This window comes from Macrotis lagotis, chromosome X (assembly GCF_037893015.1).
Source record: "Macrotis lagotis isolate mMagLag1 chromosome X, bilby.v1.9.chrom.fasta, whole genome shotgun sequence".
In the NCBI taxonomy this organism is placed as follows: Eukaryota; Metazoa; Chordata; class Mammalia; order Peramelemorphia; family Peramelidae; genus Macrotis; species Macrotis lagotis.
Genome location: NC_133666.1, coordinates 195,425,651 through 195,452,588, shown reverse-complemented (window position 1 = coordinate 195,452,588; position 26,938 = coordinate 195,425,651). Strand labels below are relative to the sequence as shown.

Genomic DNA, 26,938 nt, shown 5'->3' with positions numbered 1-26,938 from the left:
AAGCATTGTCATGTATATCATTGGATCCTCAGGATGACCCAGAGGGAGGGGAAAAAAATGTATGTAGAACATGTTTTTAAATTTAATTTGCATCTTCCTCTATGGTCTTCTCAAGTTTAGAAAATCAGCCGATTGCTGGAGTTTGTCACCTTTTGGCAAAGTTCAGGTTTTAACACTGAAATCTTAGAAGAGCCGCTTTGAGGTGCTTTTGAGGCCAACCCCGCCCTCCTCTCAGAGAGGTTAAATGACAGGTCTTTCAGCCAGTAAAAAGCTGAGGAAGTACAGGGCTCTCTGTCCATAGGGTCCTCTACCTGCTGGAAAAAAAACGCTGCCTCAAAGGTGGTTAAAAGGTGCTGGGTGCAGCCCAGGAGGGAGCGGGGCGGGGGAGAGAGGCTGCGCGGGCAGCCTAGCTCCTCCCAAACTACATCTCCCAGAACTCCGTGCGCACGGTCCTGCCCAAGAGCGGAAGTGGCTCGGGTCTTCCTCCCAAAAGCAAGAAAAGAGGAAGAGGAAGAGGGAGTCTTCCCCGCCCTGGGGCTACGTTGCTGCTGCCGCTGCTCCGGCGGCCTCGGGGTGGGGTAGGCTTCCCCCGGGTCCGCTGGCGGTCGCCTTCCTGCCCTGGCCACCTCTCCGGGCTGACCCGGGCTCCGCGCTCAGTCACGGTGGGTGGCCCGGCGGGGCGGGTGCGCATGCGCGCGCGCGGGCCCGGCGGCCCCAGGCCTGAGGCGCCCCCGAGGCCTGAGGCGCCCCCGAAGCCTGAGGGCGGTTACGCCCAAGCTTTTGCGTTATGGGATAAAACAGCAACCCCGAGAGCCCCTGCTTCTGCGAAGGTGTCCACAAGGGGCAAGAAAGGAGCCCCATTTAAAGCACTCTGAACCCCGAGGTATTTAGGTGCCCCCGGGTTCTTGTGAGGGCCCAAGCTTTGAGGTTTTGAGGCCTAAGATAAATTAGCCCCCCCCCCCCCGCTGATGCCCAGCCCAGGAGGGAAGGGGTTAACTGGCCGCCGGGGGTGGGGTGGGGGAGGGGGAGGGGGCGGGATGGCACCCGGCCTTCACCCACTCCGCCCCCAAGCCCTTTAAATCCGCCTCTCGATTTCAGACACCAAGAAAAGAAAGGAAATCATGCCAGGAAAAGACCCCTGTGGATAAAGTGCGGCCCGTCAGTCTGCAAGCATTTGCTGTAAGTCCCCAGTGTGCTTGCAGCCCCGGACAGCCACGAGGCTCGGCTTCTCCCAGGATGCACTTGTTTTCATTGCCCCTCCCCAGCCCCCCACCTTGTTGTTCAGCCTTACCTAGCGAATGTAGGGTTGGGGGGCTGCATAGTGTGGGAACTGAAATACAGATGAGCGTAAGCTTATCCTAAGAAAGAACTGGGCGGGGGTTCACCGGGCAAGTAAAGATTATAAAGGAAGAAGCAGTGTCAGGTCTGAAGGTAGATGCCTACCTTTTAAGACATTTTTATTCTTATTTTTTTTTGGGGGGGGGAGTCTTTGCCAATTAATATTATGGAAAAACAATCATTTCATAATGTAGAAATTATACCTTAATTACTTTTTTTTGGTCATATTTTCTTTACACTTGGTAGGAAGTGATCAGAAGAGATATATAGTTAGATAAAAGCTAGCATTTTCCTTTTATTCTCTCCTACATTATTATTATTCCAAATCCTAAAGTATTCCAATTTACTATCCCCCCCAAAACAGCATTTTTCCAGAATTGCTTAATATGCAAGCAGTTATTTTTCCAAATCCTAAAGTATCCCAATTTACTATCCCCAAAAACAACATTTTGCCAGAACTGCTTAATATGTAACCAGTTGGAGGTAATTTCTTGGCAAGCCTTTATTAATTGTCTGCAGTTTGAGGGATGGACTTGATCCCATGGGGAACGAGTGAGAAATAAAAAAAAAAAAACTATGATCCCTGTCCTCAAAAGTTTCCATATTTACCTTGCAAGCATAAAAATGAAAGGACATTTACACAATGATATATCAGAAATGAAAGTGTATACAGAAATGTTAAGTTGCAAAGCAGTGTGGTGTAATACAGGAGCATTATGGCATTGAGTCAGGAGAAGAGACTGGTTTTGAATCCTGCTTCAAATACTGACTACCTTTGACATGATGAAAGACTTGACTTCTTGGAAAAGCCTCAGATTTCTGATATGTAAAATGGGGATAGATATTTCTGTTGAACTTATTTCACAAGATTGTTGTGAAGTTTAAGTGAGATAACATACACAATTTATAAACCTCAAATGTCTATGTTTTTATTACATCTGGAGAGGCAGTGTGGATTTATCAAAAAGAATTCAAGACTGAGTGATGAAATACCCAAGTTCAAATTACTGCTTTGATATTTACTAGCTGGACAACCACAGGAAGGCACTTGACCTCTCCAAACTAGTTTCCTCATTTGTACAACAGTGATACTTTCATTGTCTCTTGGAATTGTGAGGAGTATATTTTATAAAACTTAAATGTGACTTTTAAATGTTAAATATTATTGATCTTAAGGAGTGATCAAGGTTGAGTTAGGGTAGTCCATCAGGTATTTCTTGGACAAAAATGAATTCTGACCTTCAAGAGCTATAAAACCAGAATCATATACTTAGAATTTCAGAGTTAAGGGACCGTCAGTGGCTATCTAATTCTCACATCCTATACCTGAAAAAAAAAATGCTTTTGACAATGTTCCTAACAAATGATCTCCAATCTTTTTAGGAGAAATATGCTATGTTCCAAGCCTGTTCCACTTTTAGCTAGCTTAATTCTAATTTGCCTAGAGATAATATTGAGAAAATAACTTGTTCAGAGACAGACATTAGAACATTTTGGACAAACAATAGTAAAAATATTGCCTTAAATAGAAGAAAGAAAAAGATAAAATTGGAGAGGTAAGGTAATATGCTTTGATGTTACCTTCAATGAAAAAAAGATGGATATATTTTATAAAGACAATGGGGAATCAGAGAAGTTTTTCAAGATACAGGTTTTTCAAAGCACATTGCTTTCTTTGCACATAGTAAACTCTTAAATACTTCATTAATTTTCTTGAAAATTATTCAGGCAGTTATCCCCATAATACCATTGGTATAAATTTGAGAGGAAAAAGATAGCCAAAGCTGAGAAATCAATAAGGAGAGCTTTAATTAAAGTAATTGCTATGAAATCAGATTAAAAAAAATTACAGTAGCAGAAATGTTGAGTTTAGTTTTGCAGAAATGAGCTACAATTTTTTTCCTTTTTTTAGAATCATTTTATGTATTGTAACCAAAATCCCTTAATAGCACATATCTCTGATGACAGCAAATTTTCTGATTATCATTCTATCATCACTCTATTATTCTTATGTAATGATTACCCTCCTTACACTGTTTTATTACCTGTAGTGGGAGCCCAGTTAAAAATAACTGCCTAAAAATAGATAGTCACTGATTTATAAAATAGGTTGTTTCTCTAAATGTTTGTCAGTTTAGAAATGGGTACATATTTCCACATAAAAATACTGCTATAAAAATAATATGGGTAGTAATAATAGCTTACTTTATAGTCCTTTAGGGGTAAAATGGTTTCTTTCTTAAAAGACCCTTTTTAATCCACATAGATCTGAAATTGAGACATAATGAAATAGTGAATTGAATGTTGGCTTCAGATCTCTGATAATAGTGTTTGACTTTGGAAAACTGAGTCTTAGCTAACTACCAAGGCTCATCTTTGAAGTTATAAATAGTTTGCTTTGCTGTGGTGGAGGGAAGAGTTATATATGCTGATAAAATCAGAGATTCTTCCATAGTCATGTTTCTCCCAAAACCTTAATTTAATCCTTCCATAACTTCTTGCTATCCACATATTTCTTCACTTATGAACACAGAAAAAAGAAGAGGAAATAAGCCTTCTTACAGTAGCTGTTTCCTTAATTCCTACTCTCAATTTCCTCAAAGTTTCCTTTTATTCATCTATGGACAGAAACTTCTCTTAGGGTTACTGATGATTCGTTTGCTAGATCCATTAGCCTTTTTTCAATATTTTCCTTGATTTATCTGCATTCTTGGTTATTGTTGACCATTCCTTCCTCCTTGAAAGTCTTCTTCCTGGGTTTTCCTGCCAGAACTGTCTCTTCTAACTTTCTAGCTGCTCCTCAGCATCATCATTTTTCCACATCCCTTATCCATGTATGCTCCCCCCCTTTTTACTTTCTTGGTAATCTCATGAGCTCCCATGAGTTCAGTTATAGCAAGGTTTAAGTTTGGTGTATATATTCCAGAATAAGTGATATTGATTAATTTATATCTCAAAGTGAGGGAGGATAGGACTCAAAGTTACAAAATTCTTTAAAGCAAAATAATAACCTTACAGACATAATAAAAACACATTTTATCATGGACAAATCACTTAACCTCTTCAGGTCTCACTTATTCAGCTGAAAAATAAAGTTGAACTAGATTAACCAAAAGGGACCCATCCAGTTCTAAAGTTGTGATCTTCTGATACATTTATCCAACCACTCATATATTTTGCAATAAAAGTTTAATGAATACCGTATATTTATATATACACACATATACATGCACATAAACACATTCATACTTTCATTTATTCATTTTAGCTTAGACTTGTGATTTCATTGATGTAGAAAACTCCAAGTGTGGAAGTTTCTTCAACCAATGAATATTAGTAACTTCTGTTATTTAGAGCCTTTGATTATTGCCTGAGAATAGCAAGAGATAAGATAATATACTACTAGGGTCACAGCCTGTATGTATTGTAGATGGAACTTGAGTCCAATTCTTCCAGACTCCAATTCATTTTCTCATTATACTATTACTAGACTGCCTCTCTGAATTTATATACTGCTTTACAAATCACTATGATGTGTTGTTGTATGCCTTAGAACAACCAGGTGCTATTATTATCCTGTTTTTGCAGATGGAGAAAGAGAGATTCAAAAAGCAATTTAAATCTTTATTAAGACTATAAAAAGAAAGACCACTACCAGCAACAACTCGGTACTGAATACTGTGTTATTTTAATTCCAAAGATGAGAAATGATGCTATATTACTTTCTCTTCCTTGCAGAGGACAGGGATTATAAATGTCAAACAGTTTATGTGTTGTCAGAAATTTTACTAAACTTCCTCTCCTTTCTTTTAACTTTTTGTTAAGAGTCTTATGGATGGAGGAGAGGAGAAATATATTGGGAAATGAAAATGATATAAAACCAAAATATATCAATAAAATAATTTTAAAATCTCCAGAGGAGAGGTAAGACAGTTGCCCCACTCTTCTTTTTCTGTTTTGTTTCTTTTTAAGTAGATTTTTATTGATAAAATTTTACATTATTTAGATTTCTCCCATATCCATTCTTTTCCTTTTCCCAGAGAATCATCCCCTATAAGAACTGAAAAAAGATGGAGAGGAAACAGCAAAACAGATTAGTCCCTTGAAAAAAATAAATTATATGCCACACAAGTCACTCATTACATCTCTAAATGGTCCAGCCAAACAAATTCCTATATTAGTCACATGTCTTTCTGCATTTTATATTCTTTCCCTCTCTGTCAGGAAGTAAACGTCTTCATTCTTTTAGATTTGTGGTTTATCTTGGTCTTAATGAGAGTTTCAAAAATTTCAAAGTTACTTTTCCCTGTAATGTTGTTTTTGCTATATAAATTGTCTCCTGTATCCTACTATAATCTCTGCAAAGGAGTTGAGGAGTTGTTTTTTCATAGCTTGAATCTGTGACCCAGTTTATTTTTAATGTTGTCACACATTCAAGTGTTTACTGGTTGTTCCTATTTTGTCATAGTTGTATATATATTGTTTTTCGGGCTCTGTATATATCATTTTGCATCAATTGAAGTAATATATGTTCCTCTGAATTCCTCTGAATTATATTATTTCTTCTTTTTAGCATATAATATTCTTTTATGTTCATGTGCCACAGTTTATTTAGTCATTTCACAATCAGTGGGCAACTATTTTATTTCCTGCACTGTGCAACCCCCCTAAATATATGTGAAATCTTGCTTTTTGTGAATAAAGAATATGCTTAGCAGGGGAATCTTAGTTTCAATAGATAGGGGCATTTTATCCATTCATTTGCATAATTCCAAATTCCTTTCCAGAATGATTCTTCTAATTCATATTTTTACTAACAATGCATTAAGGTACCTATCTTTCCATACTTCTTTCAACATTGACTTCTCCCATCTATCGTATTTCCCAGTTTTTAAATTGTGTTTTGAAATCTCAAAGTTATCTGGATTTTCATTTTTGGTCTTATTAATGATTCAGAAAATTCTTTCATGTGTGTAGTTCTTTTGAGACTTATTTATTGATATCCTTTGAACACTTGTCTATTGAGGAATCACTTTTTGGTCTTAATATATTACTGTTAGTTGGATACTAAACCCTTGTAAAAGACATTTGGCAGAAGTTTTTTGTTTGTTTTTTTCCCCACTCAGCTGCTTCCATTCTTATTCTAGATGCATTCATTTTGTGTGTACAAAAGCTTTTCAATTTCATATAATCAAACTTATTCATTTATCTTTTGTAATTGCTTCTATCTCTTATTTGGTTAATAATTTACCTCTCTTTATAGCTGTAAAAGTTATATGATTTGCTTCTCTTCTAATTTTTTTTTTTGTTTTGTATAATTGAATATTCAGGTCACATATTCATTTTGAATTTATTGTAAAGTATGGTATTGGTTTAAGCCTAATTTTTTCCCAGTTCATTTTTCATTATACCTGCTAGTATTCAGCAATTAAGTAATTCTTTCTTAAATAATTTATGTTTTTACATTTACCACAACACTGGATTATTTCTGGTTCTCTTTTGTCCAGTTGATCTTTTGTCCAATCTCCACTGATCACTTTTCTGTTTTTAAAACAGTTCTAAATGATTTTGTTGATTGTTGCTTTATAATATAATTTGAGATGTGGAAATGCTATTTTCCATTTAGAGCTACCTTTTAAAAAATCATTTCCTTTGCTACTTTAGGATTCCCCCCCCCAAAAAAAAATTAGACTGGTTTTTCCTTAAAAGATATTTAGACCTTTCTCTTGGTTGACTCAGAGAAATAAAGTCTCAGACTATTGATATTACTTTATCATGGCTAGAATATAAAGCAGCCAGGAGGAGCTTCCAGGGCACTATGATTTGGCTTATGGGATAAGGTGAGCAATTTGGGCAAAGGCATTTCACTCAGTTGAATTAACTTGAGATGTTTTCAGTGTCTGTCCTTGTTGACATCCTCCTGTTAGGGCTAAGTAAATTTCTTTTTGTTAACTCTTAAATGACATACCTGTCTCATTTTATTTAATTTTCAAACCTAAACTATCTATGACTGACCTGAGTTCAGGACTAATCCAGAACCATGTTTATTTATAATTACTTCTTAACCTTGATCTGAATATACTTAAATGATGGGAAGGATCTTCATAATCAATCTGTTCCAATTTTATTGGTTTTTTAATTGAAGAAACTGAGGCCTAGAGACACTTAAGTAGACTTTCCTCAAACCCCATGTAGTGACTGAGTTGGAAATAAAAGCCAGCTTCTCTGACTTCATATTCATTATTTTTCCCATAACAGCACAGCTTGAAAATTAACTGTTTAAAACAGTAACTACTTCCATCTCAAATGTTGTCGGTTATAACTCTTCTACACCTTGCTTGATCTTAGAGAAATGAGATTGCCAAAAAATTACTCACCATGTAGTCAACTGATCAATTGAACTAGATTAGTTCTCAGATAATAGAAAATGTCATCAGATTCATACCTCAAAGTCTTAAGTTCCAGTACAGTTCTTATAGTGGTGTGAAAGCCAGGATTCATGCCCAGGTCTCTTCTAATTTCATAACTAATCCTCTTTCATTGATATGCTGCTTATATAAAATGCACGTTTTTTAAGGTTTTTTTTTTTTTTTGCAAGGCAAATGGGGTTAAATGACTTGCCCCAGGCCACACAGCTAGGTAATTATTAAGTGTTTGAGGCTGAATTTGAACTCAGGTACTCCTGACTCCAGGGCCAATGCTTTATCCACTGCGCCACCTAGCCACCCCAAAATGCACATTTTTCAAAAATAGTCCTAATTAGATAAGTTATGAATTGCTTTCCTATGAAGTTGCTTTCATATTAGTATTTAGATCTGAAAAGGAACTTAGAAATCTTCTAGAAGAGAATATTAACTCTTAATGAGGTAACTTACCTAAGGTTGCCTGATGAGGAAGAAGCAAAAATGGAACTTACTCTGTCTTGATGTCACTTTCTAAGAATTCATTTGTAATTGAAGCTAGGTCTCTGTTCATCAGTGAATAAAATATTTGGACCAAAAGGAAAGGGGGAAGGCAAAAGGAGTAAGGACTTTTTAGTAAGGATTTTTACACATTAGGCATTATGTTAACTTTCTTTTTTAAACAAATATCTCATTTGATTGTCATAACAACCCTGCGGGGTTGGTGCTAAAAAAGGTGTGGAAACTGAGGTAAACAGAACTTAAGTGACTTGCTTGGGATTATATATCTAGTAAAAGTATCAGAATCTGGATTTAAACTCAGGTTTTCCTGATTAGTGTTAAAGGATCCCCTGAATCTTTCTTTTGAAGTTGTCAGATTTTTCAGGAACACTGGACCCAAGGTATGTAGAAGGCCCTGAATGTGTGAAGGAGAATGTCCTGCCCTCTCCACCCTACCTACACACACACACATACACACACACACACACACACACACACACACACACACACACACACAGAGCTGACATAATTTGTTTGCACCTCAAACAAGAATTCCGTCTATGTCCATGGGAGGTAAGACAGACACTAATCAGTGTCTCCTAAGATGGGAACCAATGGTTGTGCAGCTAGGTCCTTTACAGATAAGTGGACCCACCTGTCTTCATATTTCTAGTAGTTCCCAAGGGAAAAGAATGTGGTTTTTGCTATTGCCTTGCTCCTTCCCTTGGGGAGAGGTTACTGCACCTTTCCCCTCCCCTCCCTGACATGCTCTTTCATGTTTTCTCTTCCTTTTGTTGTACTGGCATAAATATACAAAATTCTATAAGGACTGAACTCTTTGGATTCCACATGTATCTTCATTTTTATTGTAATAAACCTGGTTTTCATGAAAGTCTCTTGATGTTGTGTTGACACTAGATCCAGCAGTCTATCTACTATGTGCCACCAAATACCCCTAAAAAGAAGGAAAAGAAATGTTCTTATGATTCATAATCATGTTTCAGTTTAAATTCAAAAATGTATGCCCTAAAAGGGTGGTAAATGTTACACTGCCAGATTTCAGTCTTTTTAAGAATGAGGACTATGTATTTATCATAATTCTACATATTGGTATATACTGAAAAGTAAAACCACTCTTAAAACATGTGAATGCTAATTATTTTTTTATTACTAATTGATGCATAAGTAACAATTCATGATTAAATTTGTTTTGTTTTTCTTAATTTAAAGGAGAGAATGGCTACTTTTAGAAGAAATCTCAGACAAGAATTGATTTCCCAGTTTCACTCTTTAGCTGCTGAAGGAAACATCAGCAAGATATCAGTAATCCTCAATCAATATCCATTTCTTATAAATGAAACTTCTGAAAATGGTTGGACCGCCCTAATGTATGCTGCAAGAAACGGGCATCCACATGTTGTTCATTTTCTCCTGGAAAAGGGGTAAGCATAGTAGTAGATACAGTTCTGCATTATAATAAAATAGATAGCAACTTTATTTTTATCTTTTCAGTAATTGTTTAAAAATATCCTATCAGTTCATATAAAAACATAATTTTTCCATAATACTTTAACATTTGCTGCTATATGACTGAAAAAAAAACTAAGAAATGTTTCAGTATAGTCATTCAGGGATAAAAGGGTATTTAGAGCATGATAATAAGAATAATAGCTGACATTTATATAGCACCCTGCCATCTGTGAAGTGCTTAGCATTTTACAATTATTTTCTCATTTGAGTCTCCCAATAACCTTGGGAGGGAGCTGCTATTATTATTCCCATTTTACAGTTGAGGAAACTGAGGCAGACAAGTGACGTGACTTTCTTAGAATTACACAACTAGTAAATGTCTGAGGTCAGATTGGATCCCAGCAATTTGTACTGTGCCACCAAGCTGCATTCCATTGTATTAAAGGAATACTTTTCACATCCTCTAAGTTTTCAATATATAGTATCTAAAGTAGTGTACAACATTAAAAAAAAATGTTCTGGAATTGTGCCAGGATTTTCCAAATTTTTGAGATACTTTCTTTGGAACAATTCATAGTCAGTCAGCAGGCTTATTAAGTGCCCAATATATTCCAGATATTTTTCTGGTGCCTGAAGAGCATAAATAAAAATGAAAGAACCTGCTCTCAAAGAGCTTTTAATTTAGGAGGTCACATGTAGACATTTAAGTATATTTAAAGTAAATACAGAGTCATTTCAAGAGTAGAAAAACCAACAATCAGGGAGATCTAGGAATTCCTCATTTGCACATGATGCTTAAACTTAGCTTTGAAGGGAACTGTGGATTCTCGGAAGTACAGGTAAGGAAGAATTACCTTTTAGTCTATACACAGATGGGAAGTGAGATGTGGAGTTTATATAGGACCTATTAGTAATGGAGCAGACACAAATTAAACATGCTCACATAAATTTTTGTGGAATTTTGGTGCAGAATACAAAAAGAATGTTTCTACTATAAGCAATTCTCTGGAAAATTATAAATGAATAGTATTTTAAAGTTTTATTCATATGTTAATGCTTTTTTAAAAAATTTCCCCAGTATATCAACTGATCTCTAATTGTTAAATAAATATAGAAGAATGATAAGTTGGACACTGAAAACTTGTTGTTGTATGAGTGGATAAAACTATTATACTTACTGTTTTCCCTCCCAATTCTTTCTCCTGTCTATAGGTGTGACAGGTCCATTGTCAATAACTCAAAACAGACTGCACTGGATATTGCAAAGTTCTGGGGCTATAAACATGTAGCTACCTTACTATCTAAAGCTATGAGTGTACAGAAACCATTTTTCCTGCTCAATAAAATGGAGGAACAAGAAAATTATTTTAGCAGGACACTTCTAGACAGGAAGAGCGAGAAAAGAACAAATTTGTTATGGCTATCAGTTAAACAAAAACATCCAGACACAGTCTATATCCTTTTCTCAGACTTAAGTCCATTGGTTACATTGACAGGCCAACAGCCAGAAGTGAGGCTTTGTCGCTTGAGTTACATGCATATAAAAGAATATTTAACTGATCGTGATGATGTTATCCTAATTTTTCTTGGGGTAGAATTTGGAATTAAAAGAGAATTAATTAACAACATGACTGGGGAAGACAAAGTAGATGAGAATGAGGATGGGTTGGTTGCTTGGTTTGCCCTTGGTATAAATGCCATTTCTGCTGAAGGGTTTAAACAAAGACATGAAGACTGTTACTTCCTTCATCCTCCAATGCCTGCTCTTCTACAGTTAAAAGAAAAAGAAGCTGGTAAGATGCAAATTTTACCTCAATTTTGCCTCATCATTTGGGGTGATTGATCTGGTTATTGGAAGAAAATAAAGTTAGGCTATTTTGCAGGGTATAGAAGGGGATCTTATATAAGTCATATGCACCATTTATACCTGACAGTGATGAAAGAAAACCTTTATTAAAGGTTTCCTACATAGATGAGTTAATTGAAATAGACCTTTAGTTATTCCTCCCTTGAATAACCAAAGGTTTATGAATACGTAAATGTTAGGTAACATCTGTGACTATGATACCCGGATCATTTATTTATAAATATTATAACAGAAGTTAAGTATTTGAAAACTGCTTATACAATCTATACTGAATTCAGCTCATTATTATACAGATAAAATATGGTCGAAAATGTTTCCTGTATTGTAAAAATTATATAAATTAAAAACCTTGTGTAATATGGTTAGCCTATCAAACTGTATGTAACATTCTTTTAGCACTAGGACTATAAGAAGGTTCAATTAGGTAAAAATGAAATTAAGTCTAATTTTCTTTGATCATCTACATTTGAGAAAGAAGTAACATGTTACATGAGAAAATGCAGACCAAAAAAGGGGCATATTGTCTTTATATTAGCCATAGGAATGTTTTTATCTTTTAGAAATGCTTTATAATTTCCCTAATTATTAGTACTTATATTATTTCTTTAAGGGGTAGTAGCTCAAGCCAGATCAGTTCTTGCCTGGCACAGTCGATATAAGTTTTGTCCAACATGTGGAAGTACAACTAAAATTGAGGAATGTGGCTATAAAAGAGTATGTTTAAAAGAACACTGTCCCAGCCTGCAAGGAGTTCACAATACATCCTACCCAAGAGTTGGTAAGCTTTTCTTCCTTTTTTTTTTTTAGAAAGATTTTATTTATTTTGAATTTTTCAATTTTTTTCCCCCAATCTTGCTTCCCTCCCCCTACCCCCCACAGAAGGTAGTCTGTTAGTCTTTACATTGTTTCCATGCTATACATTGATCTAAGTTGAATGTAATGAGAGAGAAATCATATGCTAAAGGAAGAAAAATAAAGTATAAGAGATAGCAAAATTACCTAATAAGATAACAGGTTTTTTCCTTAAATTAAAGGTAATACTCTTTGATCTTTGTTCAAACTCCACAATTCTTTATCTGGATACAGATGGTATTTATTCTCTATCGCAGATAGCCCTAAATTGTCCCTGATTGTTGCACTGATGTAATGAGCAAGTCCATCAAGGTTGATCATTACCCTTGTGTTGCTGTTAGGGTATACAGTGTTTTTCTGGTTCTGCTCATCTCGCTCAGCATCAGTTCATATAAATCCTTCCAGGCTTCCCTGAATTCTCATCCCTCCTGGTTTCTAATAGAACAGTAGTGTTCCATGACATACATATACCACAGTTTAAGCCTTTCTTCTTAACATTAAAATTTTTTAAATATTTCCTTTGTAAAAATTTGGGAAGGATTATGGGTATGGAATATTGCATATGTTGTTAGACATAATTGATATATTGATTGGTGTTGCTAGAGTGCTTCTTTTTCCCCCTTTTAAAATTTGGTAACAAAGCTTGGATGGGGTAGGAGGAGAAATATATTGGATATATAGGGTTATAAAACAAAATTTATCATTAAAAATAAGATTAAAATACTTTGGCTAATAGTATCACCCTACAAATGAATCATCCAGTTAGCCAAGTTTACCCCTCTTTAAGATTATTGTATCATAGAATATTAGGACAAGAACAAACCTGCAAGACTATATAGTACAATTGCCTCATTTTATAATTGAGGAAATTGAAGCACAGAGATAAATGTTCAATGATTTGGTTGAGGTCATATAGCTTAGTTAGCAGCGGAAATCCAAGATCAGTATATTTTTTACTCCCACTTCTAACTCTTTTTTGTGGTATGTTTTACCATACAGTAGAATGTTGGATATAGGATCTCTTATTGAACTAGGCAATTGCTGATGGCACCTTTTATTAAGAAGGGAAAGATGGAAAATGTAAGTGTCAAATCTTTATTTTAACCATATGAGTTGAAGCTCTTTCTATAAAGTTATATATTTCTCTGCCAAATTAAAGAGAATATTGAACATAATTTAGCTTTTTCTTATTGCCTACAGCAACTCTATAAGGCTATAAGTTTCATAAAAGTACCAGCCTACAACAGTAGTAACTCTTCATATGGTGTTACTTGAAAAAACAAATGTGGGCTCTATCTCTATTCATCACCTTTAATATTTCTGCTTCTTTTGTTGCTGTCTACCAGTTTTTACTTCTTACTGTCATTACTGTATCTTTTGCTAACAATTCCATTTCCTCTTCCTACTTTGCTACTTCCAGTCTGTTTTTGATTTAGGAGGCAGCTCAAAACTTGCTAGAATTATAAATAAAAATTTTAAAAAGACATAAATATTTTTAAAACAACTAGTCTACATGAAAACTTGAGTAAAATGTACATGAGTAAATGAATGAACATTAGGAAATTCTTTAAAATTATTTATTTGGCCTCCTGAAAAGCCTTTTTTCCCATACTTGCTGGTTGTTACTTGTGGAGTTTGCTTAAGTTGTGTTCTAAGATAGATGAGGTTGTTTGTTACTAATGTCAAATTTTTTTAAGAGACTAAAGTAAATTTCATGTTTTGTTAGGTTTTAAAGAGTAACTTTACTTTACTAATGTCACTTAAACCTTTTCAACCTCTACAGAACTCTCTGCCAAGTCTTTTCATTATATAATGCTAGAGATATTTTGTCTTTAGTAACTTCTAGTTTCTAGTGACTATAGAGGCAACAATGTGTGAACTTGGAGTCAGGAAAACTTGGGTTCCAGTCCCACCACAAATACATGCCAATTGAGTAAAACCACGAACAAACCTTTTAAACTCTGAGCTTCAGTTTCCTCATCTGTAAAATGGAGATTTTTATGCATCAGTACTGTAAGACTCCAATGAGATATGTGCTAAACTTTTTACAGACTTTAAAGTACACATATGTCAGGTATTATTCTTGTAATTATCTACTCCGCAGAGACATTTTTAAGTCATTGTGAAAATGTCTTTCTAAACTTTCATTTATTTATTCTAGATCCAGTAGTAATCATGCAAGTCATTCATCCTGATGGGAATAGGTGCCTTTTAGGAAGACAGAAAAGATTCCCTCCTGGTATGTTTACATGCCTTGCTGGATTTATTGAACCTGGTAAGACTTCTAAAAAAAAACCCATTTTTAAACATTTTTTGAGTTTCTTAAGCTGTCATTGTCACTAGTTAGGATAATGGAAATATTTTCATATTAATATATTTTTTAAAACTTATACCCTCTATGTTTGTAAAATCTTTTCCTTTCTCTATCTCCTTTTTGCAAATTCATTTATCATATACACACACATATATATATATGGATATTATAATAACCAAGTTTCAAGAAATACCTTCATTATCACAATCATCTTCCTCAAACATTAATTTAATTCTGTTTAATTAATGCTCAGATATATTCCAGCCTAGTTGAAAGGTTTTTGATCTGAAAGAATAAATTTTGGTTACCTAGAAGCACATACAGCTAAGGAATTTAGATTCTTTTTTTTTAACAGTAACTAGATCATTTCTAAATTCATTCCTAAAATCATTGTTTGCTAAGATTGAAATTATGTATGTCAAATGCTACAATACACTAGGAAATTTTCAAGGGTCTCTTAAGAATCCTCCTCATGGTACTTTTAGTTCAGTATATAGAATTTTTTTTATTGCAGCTTATTCTGATAAAATGCATGCATTTAAATCAAATAACACCTATTTTAGTATACCATGTTATACATAATAGACATATTCCTAAAAAGTTGTTGTAAAGTTGAATTATTTTTATAGGAGACCATGCTGTTTTTTTAAAAATCTTACTTTAGGGGTGGCTAGGTGGCACAGTGGATAAAGCACTGGCCTTGGAGTCAGGAGTACCTGGGTTCAAATCCCGTGTCAGATACTTAATAATTACTTAGCTGTGTGGCCTTAGGCAAGCCACTTAACCCCATTTGCCTTGCCAAAAAATCCTAATAAAAATAAAAATCTTATTTTTTTGGTCAAAACAAAGTATAATTTCTTAATTTATCTTTTTCTCTAAACATCCTTTTATGTTGGATTTAGATAAAATTTTATATTCCATAATTTTATATTCTGTAATTACTTCTTAGTAAGTTCAAATCCTACAAATCTTATTTCAGTACTTTATAATCTCATTCATTTGGGTACTCCCTCCTACAGTATGGATCACAACTAGAGATGTACTTTGTATTCTCTCTTTTCCACCATGGTCTGACTGTTTTATCAATTATACTGAAAAACTATATGATTAACCCAGTTTCCACATCTGACCACGTACCACTTCTAATGTCTAGTTGTTCCCTCTTTTTCTAGGACCTATTTTTCTCCCACTGATATACTCTCCTTTCTCTTGGTCTCCCTGCTCTCTTCCTTTCCCCAGAAGTTAGAAGATTAAGTGTTAAGGATCAGGAGTCCTTAACTTTGTGAAGAAATCATGGGCCAAAATGTATGACATACAAGACACCCCTTGCTCTTATACCCAACCAGGACCACAAAACTCTTTAATAATGAATATTTGGGATAAACAGCATATAGTGGATGAGAGAGGATTCTAGGCTTCCTTACTCTTAGCTCTCTCCTTTAGCTATCTGAATTATCCTAAGATATTAGAATTTTAATTAACATACTCATTATGACCCATCTAATCCTTCCTCATTCCATGCAGCTGTTATTCATTTTTTCCCATTCATCTTCTACTAGGGGGTCCAACTCAACTTTTTGGAGGATTCCTAGATCTCTTGACATTAATTAGATATCATTGATGATATTGTCTGTTTCTGGGTTACCTTTTAATCCATACATGATGAACCACCTCTACCTTTAGTTATCTGTTGATAATCTTTTATGCAACTCCTGTGTAATTCTTCATTAGTAATTTATTATGGCCTACTTATACTCACCATGAACTTTTAAGTTACCCTAAAGGTCATGCAAAATTTAATTCTTAAGATACGTGGAGGGGCAGCTAGATGACACAATGTACTGAGTCAGGAGGACCTGAGTTAAAATCCGACCTCAGACTTAACAATTACTTAGCTGTGTGACTTTGGGAAAGTCACTTAACCCCATTGCCTTGCAAAAAAAAACAAACCAAAAAAAAGATACTGGGAATATTTATGAGTATACTAATTGGTTATTGTCTTATATATACTTATTAAGTTTTAGCTGCTTCTCACTATATTTTTGCTTTCATCCTTAAAACTACTTGAGGACTTCCTCTTTCCCCAGTTATAACTTGATTATGTATGCCCCAAGATCACAGATAGGATCTTTTGTATCCTCCTCATTAGTAAACCTTATTAAGTACATAAGGCATTTAAATCCTATGTACATATTTCCTCCCCTCAAATTGTATAGTATGTAAAGATCCCCAAACTTAAATCTGTTAGTTGAAATATAACACAAAATCTGACTTCACACCTTCACACCAGTAACTTCCCAAGAAGCTCCCTTCATCTTCCCCTGACCCCCAACAAAAGCAAGAGAGAATCCTGTACAAAGGAAGAAAGTAGGAAAGTCATCTTAGAAACTGCCCGGTTTCCATGTAGACTTGGAAAAGAAACCTCAGGTAGGTTTGCAAAACATCGTTTAATACATCTTACTGGCACCCATCTTTTTTAATAAGAGTAGGGAGAAGATCACCTTTTCTCTTCCTGATTTACTTCCATTGATTTATGTCATTGTCATTGATTTGGAGATGCCTTTGCCACCACTATAGGAATTAAAATGAGTAGAAGAAACTAATTCTCCATCCTTTAATACTTGTCCTCATAGTAATAGCCATCATTCACATTGTTACAAATCTAGTGTTGTGCCTGGAAATCTCCCACAGTGGGATATTCAAGGTTTTATCACATAAAAAAATTCATTTTGGGGGCGGCTAGGTGGCACAGTGGATAGAGCACTGGCCCTGGAGTCAGGAGTATCTGAGTTCAAATCCGGCCTCAGTCACTTAATAATTACCTAGCTGTGTGGCCTTGGGCAAGCCACTTTAACCCAATTTGCCTTGCAAAGACCTAAAAAAAAGTTTAGTTTAATATCTATATAGCAAAGAATTGAGTTAGAAGCTCCAGATGGATTATATAGTTTAATAATCAAAGTGGGATACTTAGAATGGGGTAGATGGGTGGTCGCTAGATGACAGTCATGGATCTTCTCAAATATCACTCCAAAATTCCTTTGATAATTGTAGAAAACAGACAAAAAAAGGATAAGCTGCAAAGTATGTTAGTGTAGATATTTTAGGGTTTTCTCGATTCAGTGCTGATCTCAGATCCCAGACGCCTGGGTGCCACATCAGGGTTGCTTTGAGTAAAATCCTGTGATTACAAAGCCTTGTACTGTTGACATTCTGGTCAGTTTTCTTCCTTCCCTCCTTCCTTCCTTCCTTCCTTCCTTCCTTCCTTCCTTCCTTCCTTCCTTCCTTCCTTCCTTCTTTTTTGCAAGGCAATGGGGCTAAATGGCTTGCCCAAGGCCACACAGCTAGGTAATTATTAAGTGTCTGAGGCAAGATTTGAACTCAGATACTCCTGACTCCAGGTCAGTGCTCTTATCCATTGTGCCACCTAGCCACCCTAGTATGCTTTCTTTTTGTTGACTTTAATCTTGTGTACATTATTATTATGGTTACCATGACTTCCACTGATAGAAACTTTTGCTGGGAACCCTCATCATGAACTTTACTGCTGGAGAATTTTGCTAGGAAACTCATATCATAACTTTTACTACTTAAAAGGGTACACACTGTTACAGCTTTCACAACTTAATGAATCCACATCCCAGGTTTTCAGCCAATTGGTATCCTACATTTAGAAACAAACTATAAGTGGTAGTGGTCACTTTCCCCTAAGAAACTAATTATTCTCTGTTCCATTTACTTTGCCCTCAACAAGTTCCTTCCTGTGGTAAAAATTAAATCAGAAAAGAATTTCTCCTAATGGTTTCTTCCATCTTTTGAAAGATGAAATTAAGGAGAGTCACAAAATTGTTAGCTGCTCTTCTTTGAGCTCTTCAACTCAATTTAGTTTCATGAATAATTGAAACCTCCTATAGACTACATAACATGATCCTGTGACAGGCATTTGATCTGTTTCCCTTATTTCTATACCTTCTTTTTGTCCACATAGCCTATTTGACAAAGTTACTTTTGTTTCTGTCTCCATTGATCTTTCTACATGAGTCTTCCTGCAGGTTCCAGCATTTTTAACATGAATGTGTCTTCTTAATATACAGTGCTAACTTCCTACCAAAACCTTCCTTCTTTAACCTTGGCTGTTTCTTTTGAATAACCGCTCAAAGTCATATTCCAGTCATGGGTCTTATTCCACTAAGTCATATTTTCCCTATGGACTCTATTCCATATTTATTGACATCAAAACTTTAAGCACTTGTATGTACTTCAGGCATTTGAGACCATAGGTTTTATCCCCCAAATTTCTCAGATTTTTGTAAATTTCCTGTAAATGTCTAGGCTCTTCTATGGTATACTCTTCTTCTTCCTACTTCCAATATCATGGTGGAAATAATAAGCTCCTTTTAAGTTTAAAACTTTTAAAATTAGGATTCCAAGACTTTAAAAATTAATTTTACCAGGTTTTAAGTCCAAATACCATTCTCGGGTAGCATTTTTTAAACTAGCTCTTCACCTTCCACTTGGTGTTAGCTCTTTTCCTAAATGCTTATCATCAGTAATTTAATAAGAAATAACCAAGTATTTCATGAAATGTATCTTGCTTTCCTAAGATACATAATAAAATGTTCTACCAAGTCATTTATTTTCTTCAGAAAGAAACTGAGTCATCCTTCCAAAACTGAGTCATCCTTCCATTTACCTTTAATTTCCTTTTAAACTCAAATTTCATTTGCAGCAAAAAAAAAAACCCAGAAATGATTGGATCCAGTTCCTCAAGTAGTATGTTCACTTAGAATTACTAAATAAGAATCTCTTAGAGAACCAGATATTAATCTTCAGAAACAATTTAAAATTGTGATTCTTAGAAGTTCCCCTATTTTCCACAACTGTCAGTATCACTAAAGTAACAGAGGGCACTGCTCAGACCTAAGAAATGCCTACTGGTAAGGACCCTCTCCATATTTACCTAGTCTGTTCCTCACATAGTGATATAATAATATAATTAATATAATATAATATAACAATATAATATAATAAACATACAAAATGCTATTGGCATTTAAAGCCTTTTATTTCCTTCTATCTTTCAAGGCTTTTTACACCCTTGTTTTGCAACACATAATCTTTGATCCAGTGATACTGGCCTCCTGGCCATTTCACAAACAGAACCCTCCATCTCTAGTTTCAGGGCATTTTCTCTGGCTGGCTCCTAGGTTTGGAAGGGCTCTCCATTTAGGTGGCTCTTCCTCTCCATCTCTGCCTCCTGTATTCTCTAGCTTCTTTTAAGTCCCAAACAAAATCCCATCTCTACAGGAAGCCTTCCCCTCTTAATCATGGCTTTTGCAGCTTAATGAATCCACATCCCAGGTTTTCAATCAATAGGGACCCTACATTTAGTAACAAACTCTAGGTGGTAGTGTCACTTTCCCCTAAGAAACTAATTATTCTCTGTTAATTCTAGAGTCAAATGCTAATTATTTCTTATTTATTCAATATATAGCTTGCTTTGTATATTTTTTGCATGTTGCTTCCTCCGTTTGATTGTAAGTTCCTTGAGTATAGGAACTGTTTTTTGCCTCTTTTTTGTATTCCCCAAACTTAGCACAGTGCCTGACACATAATATTTACTTAATAAATGTTTATTGATTTGATTGAAACTATATTCAAAATATTTCTAGCATGGTACCAGCTATTTGATTTCGGACTTCACTAGCATATCCTTGGAGAATCAAACATTGACATAATACTTCGTGTTTTTTTGCTTTGTTTTTATTAGTATCACAACTCTGTGAATGGTATTACTTTTTTACAAACATACTGAGTCTCAGAGTTGCCTATGTTCATACAACTAATTATTTGTTACTGATTCTAAGTTCATTTTTTATCTGCTATGCCACATAACCCCTGATTGATAATATACTTCATATTAATATATTTACTGGATGTTTTTAAATACATATATATATATATATATAGTTATACATTATAACTACAAAGAATTTTATATGTATTTCATCATACAATATTTTTTTTCATTTTCCCTACTACATGTCTCAATGATTAATCATTTATCTAACATTTTCTCTGAAGAGAAAATTTGCCAACATTTAGGAGGAAAAAAAGTATTGCCTTTATTGTATAAGATTTTTCAAAAATACAATATTAGTAGGGAACATGGTAGTTAAAATGATGTGAAAATAATGATTTTCACTAGCAATAGCTTCTGCACATGGTGAAAAATGTTCTTATTAAATTGGATAAAGAATATAGCTTTTCCAGACATTGAGATAATACACACACACACACACACACACACACACACACACTCACACACATATCTATAGTGATTGCTTATAAGATGATACTATCTTTATCACTAGGAAAGGAACTTTCTAGGTTCTCATTTTAACGCTTTGGGGATGGGATGACTGTTGTTCTTTTCTTGAGTACCAATCCAGCTTTAGAATTTTTTTCCTGACTTTATTGTAAGCTGTTGTAGGTAACATTCAAAGTGATTTCCTGTCTTCTGCTGACTAATTCAACAAAATACAATTCTTGTTTAAGGAATTTACCTTAGCCACTTGTTCTTTCCACTATTTGATTAGGGGAGACAATAGAAGATGCTGTTCGAAGAGAAGTAGAAGAAGAAAGTGGAGTCAAAGTTGGCAGTGTGCAGTATGTCTCTTGTCAGCCTTGGCCAATGCCCTCCTCCTTAATGATTGGTTGCTTGGCTGTTGCTATCTCTACAGAAATTAAAGTTGACAAGAATGAAATAGATGATGCTCGCTGGTTCACTAAAGAACAGGTAAAGTTCAATTTAATCTCCCTCTCTTCTTGATTGTTCTCTGATTGTATCGGTTTTGGAATGAAGTAGGTGGGCTTTTTTTCCCCTAGCAAGTTGACTCAATGTTTGTATTAATTCACAAGTTTCATTGATTACATTGTAATTGTAAATTACACATGGTAGGAGAAATATGTCCACTACCAACTTATTATTTGAAGTTCTCAGTAAGTTTAGCTTCTTTCTGAGGATGATGATTGTCTTAGATGTATGTGCCATTTCCTTGGTTCTTCCTCAAGTGCTTATTTAATAGACTTGAAAATGCAGGAAAAGATATTTTTCAGATGAGAATTAAGGGAGGAATATCATTTCCCACATATATTTTGTGTTTACTTCATGGCTTAGCAGTTGCCTCTAGAACAATTTGAGTTGCCTTTTGTCTATTAAAAACAGGCATTTCAAAATTTCTGACATATTTAAACCTAGTTTGAAAAAAGAGAACCAGGGTGGCTAGGTGGCGTAGTGGATAAAGCACCAGCCTTGGAGTCAGGAGTACCTGGGTTCAAATCTGGTCTCAGACACTTAATAATTACCTAGCTGTGTGGCCTTGGGCAAGCCACTTAACCCCATTTGCCTTGCAAAAAAAAAAACCTAAAAAAAAAAGAAAAGAGAACCATATTGTGAAAGAATGTTCATGAAAACTTTTGAAAATTCTACTCTAATAACAATAAACTAGCAGGAAATGAATTACTCCATCTTTTACCATAAACATTTATATAAAAACTTTGTAAAAAAACCCAAAAAACTAATCCTTTGAACACTATCATTTTCTTTGATTTTCTGAAACTTATTTTAGATATGTTTGAATAAACTAATTTAGAAATAGTTTCTATGATTTAAAAATCTCTCCCTACAAAGAAATGAACTTATAATTTTCCAAAAGTTTATAGAAGGGACATGCTTCAGAAATTACTGTTAAAGTTGAAATAAAATATAAAGGGGCAGCTAAGTGGTATAGTGGATATAGCACTGGCCTTGGAGTCAGGAGGACCTGAATTCAAATTCGACCTCAAACACTTAATAATTGCCTAGCTGTCTGACTTTGGGCAAATCACTTAATCCCGTTCCCTTAAGTAAATATAAAAATTTTTTTTAAAAAAGAAATAAAATATAGAATATCAGTGCAGAAAGGACCCTGAGAAATCCTTTAATTTAGCCTTCTGCTTAAGTCATGAATACTTTTCTTGGTATCCTCAACAAGTAATCATTGACCCTCAACTTCTTACAAATATCAGCTACCCTCTAAAAATCATTATAAAATTCCTCTATCCTTACTTCATTCAGTTCTTTATTACCTTTACTGCTTACTCTTGAGACCAAGTCTCTCATTTCTGTGATAGTTTTCCTGTTTTCTGAATCTGATTGCTTCTACTTTTTCATTGGCCCTTCAAAATACGGCACTAAAAGTTGAATACAGTACTCCAGATGGTGACCTGATAGTGCTTCCCTTGTTCTAGATCATAGAATTATAGTACTGAACACAACTTAAGATTAAGGAAGGATTTTGGCAAGCACATGTGATTTATTTTGAGCGATTAACTCATTAAAAACAGTTTACAGGAACTGTTGTGTAGCTTTAACTTCTCATTTCTATACTTCTACAGTTAATTTTTTGATTTCCCAGATCCTTTCTACATATATATATATATATATATATATATATATATATCCTATGTAATGGGGAGCTCATTACTTCATTAATTAATCTGTTTCATTCTCAGAAAATCCTAAGTAGCAAATCATGTAAGGATTGACAGAACCTCAGAAGTCATCTAATCTAATATATATATATATATATATATATATATATATATATATATATATATATATTAATATCTATTTATATAATTATAATTCATATATAATATCATATATATATATATATATATATATATATATATATATATATATATATATATACACACACACACACACACACACACACACCTGATCATGAAGCCCTTTGAACAACAACAACAAAGTTAGGAATTTTTTTTTTACATTGTCAGAATTACTACTAACATCAAATGTTTGCACATTCACCCCAGTTCTCATTTATGGTTCCACTTCAGGTATGTCTAATGCCCTTTATATGTAAGAAGTTGTTATCTTATGACCCATTCCTACAGCTAAATATTTCTAGTTCTTTTTTTCCAACTGACCCTAAAGTAACATGATTTTAAGCCTTAGAAAACATTGTCCAGATATATTTCTTAGCATATTTGCTTTTCCAGTAATTTATTTTATAGTGTATGCCTGCTTCTAGAATCCTTGAGGGAAAAAATGAGTCACTAGCCTCATGGAGCCATTAAATATAATAGTCAATATATTTCATCCAAAGAGGATGAAATTATTTATTAAAGTTCTTTGTGATATAGTTAAAAAATGAGAGATGTAAGACTAATCTTACTGAAATTCAAACACAATATATTTTTCTATATTTGTTTTAGGTTATGGATGTACTCACCAAAGGAAACCAACAGTCATTCTTTGTGCCACCAAGCAGAGCTATTGCACACCAACTAATCAAATACTGGATTGGAATGAATTCTAACCTTTAAAGTCAAGAGCTTGGCTTTGCAGCACAATATTTTACTTCTGATTACTGATTAGTCTTAAGTCAGTTAGAAATATTTGGTGATCTTCTGAGTGTCAAAACACATGATCCATTGTAACTTTTTGGAATTTTAACTGAGTTTTATCCATCTTAGGAGCAGAAAATGGAATTAATTTCTATGTAAGTCATACAATTGCCTATCTCTAGTGAAAGATGTTTTTCTTGTAGTAAAGAAGTATGACCTTTAGGTCTTGAGAATAAAGCCAAAGGATTCAAAAACTAAATTCTAATCTTGACTATTCTAACGTTTCTTTTTAGTCTTAGACATATTTAAAATGCATTTCATTTATCCATCATAGAAGTGAAAATATACTGGATTTTCAGTGGGAAATAGTTTATTTTGTGTTTTCATCTTTTTCCTTACCATAAAATGCCTTGCAAGTATCATCATATTTTCACCTAATTATTCATCAGATTTCCCCCATATATGCACATAAAAATTCATTTTAATAGCAGGTTATTATTAATATTCTACTAGTTTAATCTAAGCAAGTCTAGTCTAACCATTTTAATACTAGATTAAGACTAACCAGTGTTGCTAATGATCCCAGAGTGTCATGTTATCCTTCAGGAAGAGTTATTCAGAAGTATAACTGTGTGGGATGTAATTCAAATCTTGAAATGAATCTGAGGTATGTAGGTGTCCTACAGAGGAAAATGCTTTATATAAAATTTGAAATGAAAGCCATTCCCAAAAGGATATAAATAAAATAAGTTCTTGATATAATAAAAAGATGCAGATATTTTTATGTGTTATAAGCTGTTTCTGTTAATTGAAAAAAATCACAAAATATGTTAAAATTAAATTTCAACTATGTTTAAAAAGAATTAAAAATTTATTATACACAAATTATTTTAGTATCTACTTGGAAGACTTCATAGAATTTAGAGTTGGAGTTGACATTAGTGATAATATCAAACCTCTCATTTTACAAATGAAGAAACTGAGAGCTAAAGAAGGAAAGTAATCAGCCCAATGTCACATAGATGGCTAGTGGTGAGATCTAGGATTTGATCCTAAGTTATTAGACTGCAGATTTATTTCTTGTTTCCAAAATACAGCGTTGCTTTTTGATGCTGTGTTATTGTAATAGTGTACATTTCTACACTTTTTAATTTACATTTTATGCCTCAACTTAAAATGAAGCAATAATACATTTTGAAATTCTTTTAGAAATCAATTTAGAAAAATTCAGATTTAAATCATAGAATTCCTTTGAGATCTCGTAAAGAGACTTAAGGAAAAAAATCTAATCCCAAATCAGAGAGATTAAGTGAATTGCCTTGATGAAACCTAATTCCAGGACTGTTGACATTTCTAGAATACTTTGATGGTGTTAGGAGATTTAGTGCATTTAAAAATATTATTGAGAAGCTATATAGACTAAATTAACATCCAAAGAACAAATGTCCAAAAATTAAAATGGAATTAATTCCCTTCTATTCTTCCAAAATCAAAATACGGTTTTTTAAAAATTTTAGCTATTTATAACACACAATCTAAATAAGAGCTTTTTTTTTTAGGAAAAATTATTAGCATTGTCTGTCTTAATAATTGTTATTAAAATTTTAATTATAATTTTAAATCCAAATTAAAACTTACACATTGCATTCCAGTGCCCATTAAAGAGAAGTATATAGAAAATGATTTGCCTTTAATTATAAATTATAATGAATAGAATTTAATTTTCCTTCCACATCGTAAGTTCTGAAAATAATATTTAATGATTTTTTAATACTTGTGGATTCTAAAGATATATGCTGGAAATTATGATTTCTATAAAGTTTACTTAAGAATGTTAAACAGCATAAGTTAATTATTTTAAAGATGCAATTATAAAATTTCAAATTTGGGGAATATTTTCTCAGGGAAAATAAGTATATGAGTAATTTTTATAATTATTCTTCAGTTGTCCACCTCTGAGAGGTGAATATCCAAATATAAACATTGTAGCCAATTCAAAAGGAGGAGGCTGTGTAAGTACCATATATGTATTCTGTTTTAAATGTATGTATTAATATATTAAAATATTTACTCATACATTTCACTTTTGTGTAGTTTTTTCTAAATCTGCTGACAGATTGCAAAACTGAAAATAAATTTTAAAGCATTCATTCAACATATTTATTGAGTACCTACTACATATAAGCCATTTGTTCTTTGAAAAATAAATTTATTATTCTTCATATAACTTTGGGAGTTTGTATTAAAAAATAATTGCCTTAAAAATGATTTTCCTTGGTAGAATGAACTTTAAGATTTTCATTTCTTCTAAATTTTGTATATTACAAATAAAGAAAACAATATTAGTGGAAAGAAAGAAGTCCTCACATGAGAAAGAAATCTTTCAGAAAGTCTTTAAAAGAGATTGTTTAAAAAATGAAGATCAACTACTCTGTTATATAAGTAAGGGTGAACTCTTGAGAAGAAAGGAATACTACCAAAACCCCAGAAATGAGAAATGGAATAACCCTAAGAGTCACCATAAGATTTTTTTTTTTTAGTTTTTGCAAGGCATTGGGGTTAAGTGGCTTGCCCAAGGCCATACAGTTAGGTAATTATTAAGTGTCTGAGGCCAGATTTGAACTCAGGTACTCCTGACTCCAAGGCCAGTGCTCTATCCACTGCGCCACCTAGCCGCCCCTCACCAAAAGATTATTAAAAGAAATTCACTGAGAAAAAATTATATGGTTCTAAAAAATTTTGATAGTTTAGAGCAGTGGTTATCAAAGTGTCTTGGGTTCC

General features: G+C 33.9%; 1 protein-coding gene across 3 annotated transcripts; it reads left to right on the top strand.

The window, feature by feature from the left end:
* Positions 1 to 498: 498 nt before the first annotated feature.
* On the top strand, positions 499 to 26,233 carry NUDT12 (nudix hydrolase 12). 3 transcript variants are annotated; one of them, XM_074207916.1, is made up of 8 exons: positions 499 to 662; positions 1,099 to 1,179; positions 9,471 to 9,682; positions 10,923 to 11,503; positions 12,188 to 12,355; positions 14,591 to 14,704; positions 21,340 to 21,539; positions 24,026 to 26,233. In XM_074207916.1, exons 3-8 carry the CDS (start codon positions 9,477 to 9,479, stop codon positions 24,134 to 24,136), a joined length of 1,380 nt encoding a protein of 459 aa, XP_074064017.1. In that variant the 5' UTR covers positions 499 to 662; positions 1,099 to 1,179; positions 9,471 to 9,476; the 3' UTR covers positions 24,137 to 26,233. The 3 variants fall into 3 exon arrangements, with proteins under 3 accessions (XP_074064017.1, XP_074064016.1, XP_074064015.1); XM_074207914.1 differs by lacking the exon at positions 499 to 662 and adding an exon at positions 697 to 883; XM_074207915.1 differs by lacking the exon at positions 1,099 to 1,179 and having other exon boundaries at positions 582 to 662.
* The last annotated feature ends 705 nt before the right edge of the window (positions 26,234 to 26,938 follow it).

Excerpts from the sequence above, each read along its gene's own strand:
- NUDT12 (XM_074207916.1), top strand. The coding sequence starts at position 9,477 with ATGGCTACTTTTAGAAGAAATCTCAGACAAGAATTGATTTCCCAGTTT. Across the intron at positions 11,504-12,187 it reads GTTAAAAGAAAAAGAAGCTG|GGGTAGTAGCTCAAGCCAGA; the intron begins GTAAGATGCAAA and ends TATTTCTTTAAG. Across the intron at positions 21,540-24,025 it reads GCTGGTTCACTAAAGAACAG|GTTATGGATGTACTCACCAA; the intron begins GTAAAGTTCAAT and ends TATTTGTTTTAG.